The sequence below is a fragment of the Xiphias gladius genome, unplaced genomic scaffold (genome assembly GCF_016859285.1).
Source record: "Xiphias gladius isolate SHS-SW01 ecotype Sanya breed wild unplaced genomic scaffold, ASM1685928v1 HiC_scaffold_655, whole genome shotgun sequence".
NCBI lineage: Eukaryota > Metazoa > Chordata > Actinopteri > Istiophoriformes > Xiphiidae > Xiphias > Xiphias gladius.
In genome coordinates this window covers 1-5,000 of record NW_024402360.1, presented here as the reverse complement: position 1 = coordinate 5,000, position 5,000 = coordinate 1, and the positions used below count along the sequence as shown (strand labels likewise).

At 38.5% G+C, this 5,000-nt stretch overlaps 1 protein-coding gene across 1 annotated transcript; it reads left to right on the top strand.

Annotated features, from left to right (window-relative positions):
• Positions 1–2,151: 2,151 nt before the first annotated feature.
• LOC120787789 (branched-chain-amino-acid aminotransferase, cytosolic-like) lies at positions 2,152–4,886 on the top strand (the record flags this gene model as incomplete). The annotated part of the gene is made up of 4 exons (XM_040123362.1): positions 2,152–2,205; positions 4,197–4,391; positions 4,569–4,673; positions 4,767–4,886. Coding segments are annotated over 4 exons (474 nt in total), but the record flags the coding sequence as incomplete, so codon positions are not given.
• Between the last annotated feature and the right edge of the window lie 114 nt (positions 4,887–5,000).

Sequence of the window (5,000 nt, the reverse complement as noted above, 5' to 3'; positions counted from 1 at the left end):
CCTGGTTGGAGTAACTCCAAGGATTGAGGGAAAAAAATGAGCAGGTAGAGCTGCAGTATGGAAATACAGGAAGTGTCTGGTATACAGAGAATAGTAAGGAATATTGGAGACCAATTCAGCGAACCCAAATATGAAAAATGACAGCTATGAGATTATACAAGCCACTCAATGTCAATTCGTTAGAATTACTACCAAGATTCAGTAGCTATCATACAGAATTTCTTCTGATAAGAGCTGTAAAACAAGCAGTAGAAAAGGAAGGTCTGAAGAAAAGAAGATGATGGAAGGGAAAGAAAACAGGGGTAGATGGGGTATCACATTTTCACCTCCTTAACCACACAAACTGCTTAATAAGGGAACGAAATTATGATAGGAGAATCCATTGAAATTACCCTACATACAAACCAGTCCACAACGATTCTGATTTCAAAGTATCACATACTAAGGCTCCAGATTGCTTACAAATTTATAACACAATATAATTTATTTCAATGAATATCTCATTTTCTCTGATACAAGTCCCTGCAATGGAAATAAGAATTTTAAACTGGATATTAGAGTTGATTTCATTACATTACATCTGCAGAAAGTTACAATTTATAAATAATTATACGAACAACAATAATAATATTAATGAGCAAAACAAATCTATTAAAAGATTTAGAAGATTCAAGTGTCTGGCTACGACAGACACACTAAAGGAAAATTTACATTTTTTTTCGTCAGCGACTCGAGGGGCAAATTTAAGTACATATGCACCTGAGCAACAAGTCTAAAAAAAAAAAACCTCACCTTCTTTGTACTCTCAGGAATAGTCTTTGTCAGCCAGCAAAATATATATTTTTGTTGCCTTGTAAAGCTTGTATGAGCAAATGTCCACGACAAAATGTTTGGCTAACTGTCCAGACGCAGACAGAGAGCACGCGCTCAGGTAGTTCGGAGCTCGGCGCTCGAAACAGAAGTCTTAACACCTCTGTGGGTGTTCACGACTCTAAAAATGAGCCAGCACCCCCACCTTGCGGTTTGAAGGGGACACAGCACCCAGCACAACAGGCGACAGTAAAGCTTTCCATTCGTGGGGCTGTAAGTTTTCAAAGTCCAATAAAAGAAAACAAAGAAATTGCACTACAACTAGCCTACTCCCCACCACAATGAAAGAGAAAGTTTCATATTGCAGTGCTAGTCGATGAAATAAAATACATTTTTATTCAGACAGGGACAACTGTGCCACTGAAGTAAGCGGTTTAGCAGAGAGAATTTGAAGGTGCGCAGCCAGTTTCATTTTTATCACAGCCACCTCTGAGTCAGACGTCTCTGCTGAGCTAAAGTTAACTTATTCTACGATAGCCCAGCTAAATACCGAAGTGAAAGTTGGGGATAAATATTGGTGACGCAGGTTTTGCTTTAATCCGGCACTAAGTGTAAGTACACAATAATAATAATTTATACTCAAAAGTCAGTTAGTACTGATATTTTCGTACACACAGACCTACTTAAATCTTCTATGTGGACGATATTATAAATCAGTGCCACCATTTACCTATATGTAATGCCAAATGTTTATGAAGGCCAATGATATACATTAATTCTATCAGAAAGCCTATTTCTGCATTTAAAACGGTATTTGATAAAGTGTAAAATGTGGCTATTATCAGTTTTTAAAAAATCATTACAGATAGCAAAATCCATATCCACATTGAGCAGAAACTTTATTTTTATTTATTTATTTATTTTTGCTAGAGAGAAACACCAAAATGTACGTCTAATCATTGCAAACTCATAGAATACCAAAATCTCCATAGCAGTTCTATGGATATTTTTATCAGCAGGAATAAATTTGCAGTATGTTGACACAGTAATGTAAATCAAGCACCCTTGTAAATAATGTGATGTGATGAAAAGGAATCTCAAGTTCTTTGCTCACTATGGTAAGAGCATTTGCTCACTATGGCTCTACTACACATTTAATCCTGTTCAGCAGGTCAAACCTTCTTATAATGCCTTTTTCATGCAATGCTAGCAAATATTTGTATATATATATATATACATGCTGTAAGATTTTTCCTTTTTTTAAAGAATGAAGTAAAAGTGCACATTCAAAGTCTTTTTATTGTCATCACTGTTTTGGTAAAAATTTAATGTTGTTTTCAGGGAGGCTACCTTTCTACCACTCCAGTGGCTGTCAATAGCATTCCAAGCTTTAAGGTAATGAAACATTTTATTTTAATGTTTAATTTGCTGTTTGGTTTGAATGGATGGTATGAAAAACTTCAATAGATGTCAGTAAAGGCTACAATCTACATGCCGTTTTGATTTAAGAGCACCTACCCTCAGTACCTGCTCCAGCTGCAGCATCTTGATGATTCCTTGGTTTCCTGACACTTAAAAACCTCCCTTGTTGCTCCACATAGAAGATATTCCAGCACTGCTTCTTGTCCTCATGCTGCCAAGAGCAGCACTGAAAGGCTTTGAGAGCCACAGTCATTCAGCAATGTTCCTATCTGGAGAATAAACAAATGAAAACCTAATCCAACAGATATCCAAGCATTTGAAAAAGTCCACTTGCTGTCTACCTGAACAAGCCTTTTCTAAAGCTACTGATTTAGCCCTGAACTTCCCTTTAAATAGAATAATGTCCATGTTGTCGCAATTCTTTGGGGGAAGGAAACAGTGTCCACTCGGGTACTCATCCTCCTCTTCCTCCAGGTGCAGCCTGTTCAGCAGAATCCACATTCCAAGCTCACGCTAATTAGCTGGAGCTTTGCTTGTTTTCTGACCCTGGACGACTGACCAGTAGACAGCAGGCTCCGGTAGAGATTAGGATGGACATCTGCAGACACATACAGTGGCTTGGATGAGTGTTGGCTTTGGTTTGGAGATGTGTGCCCACTTTAACCTCCATTGAAAGAAAATTAAATTTAGAGTTAGTTACTGTAATTTTATTTTGTAGTTTGTCATGTTACATTACATTTGTTTTGTACATTACCGTGAGGCCGGTACTATGAAAGATACTGCATGAACAGACTGAACATACAGTAGGAGTGTTTGGATTTGAAGCCCTGTGCTCCTTCTTACCCCTTTCACTGCTCTCTTGCACACCACAAGATGGTTGGGTATTTTGCCAAATTCATATTTATAGCCACTTAATCCTGACCAAACACTGGCTGGACCATGTGTGAACTAAGGGATACAGGTAACGGTGAAGAAGGATTATAGCTAATTCTGAGTGCCTCTATTCCTTGATTACTATGCTGACTGTGTTATTGTGGTATGTTGTGAGATATCAAAGAGGTTGTCCAAATATGGTGAAGAAGTGGATATTCTTGTCTTTTTTGCAGACAAAATGTAGCAGAGAAGGTTAAATTCTAAAAAGGAAAATAAAATAATTGAAACCACAAGTCTATATTTATCTGGGCATTTTAGGTAACATTGAAAAGATAATCAGAGACAAACTAACTGTGATAAAAAATAAAATATAGTAGAAGAAAATGCAGTACTCTGACCGCTTTCACACAGTGGTGTGCTGTGGTTGCTTGCCACTTCCCAGAACTGTAATCTGGGATTACGGTGCAAGCAACCTTCTGCACCAGAAGGAAGGAGATAAAGGGCCAGTCTAATTCCAGCCACTTGGAAAAGATAGCTATCTAAATGGTGTGCGAGCATTAAGTGTCTCTTTAAAAGAAGGATCACATAACTCAGTTTTACAGGACAGCAGGAAAGGACAGCACTCCAAACTGTGTTTCTAAAATCTCTTTGAAAGGTATTACCCATCTCTGTCAGCCTGCTGTTACTGCAACACTATGGAGGTAACATGGGGACACAATGGAGTTGGAGACTGGATAACTTCGATTCAAGCCCCTTTAATGCTAATGTGATTTCTGTCTGGACCAAGGTTATTGCTAGTTTTTTTTTTTTTTTTTATCACATTCTTTCATCTTTTAATGAACACCACTACCATTACACAATAACATTACACACATGCAGAAGTGATGACTGAAAACTAAGCCACAGTATGAAGATAATATGTCTTTGACATGAAAAGAATGATGTGTAATAAAGGTTTTATGCAGCCATATATGAAAAGTGAACACAATACTCCATAAATTAAAAGTCTAATACAGACTGGGTTCTTACATCGAATCTTCAGATTCATTCTAAAACAGGAATTCATCTGCTCTTATGGTCTGTGTAACCAGGCAGCTGACCTGGTTATCCAGCTTTCTCCCACTTCAAAGACCAAACTGGACGTTTTTGTATTTGGGACTGTCTTCACTGACCACATGCTGACCATAGAGTGGAGTGTAACCGAGGGCTGGCAGGCTCCGCTCATCAAGCCCTTTGGGAACCTGTCACTCCACCCAGCCTGTTCGTCACTACACTACAGCATACAGGTGCACTGACCAGGATTGATTCAAACTGTAGCCTTACTTTTCCTTTTCTTAGTTAAAATAGATTTGCTTAATATATATGCTGTCTCATCTCACGGTCATATCAGAAGTTTGATTTAGTTTAGTATGTAACAATTTAGTTTAGTAATTTTTTAGTCTCTTCTCTTCTCTTCTTACCAGCTGTTTGAAGGGTTGAAGACATACCGTGGGGATAACAACCGACTGCGCCTCTTCAGACCGATGCTTAACATGAACCGCATGGCCAACTCTGCTAAAAGTCTACCTGTATGATGAATGGAATGGACGAATCGATGGACTGGTGAAAGGATAGGTGACAGTGGAGAGCAAATTACTGTTATTTTTTTCTACCTCCCTCAGGCCTTCGATCAATCAGACTTGCTGGACTGCATCATGCGACTGGTAGAGATTGACCAGGGCTGGGTCCCTCACTCAGCCTCAGCCAGTCTGTACATTAGACCAACATTTATTAGCACTGAGGTAAGGAGGATCGTGAAGTGCTGCAATCATTTGTGGAGGCAGAAGGTTATTTTTTTGAATTACAGTGAATTATATTTAAAATACATTTCTATGTGTCCATGGTAGCCCTCTCTG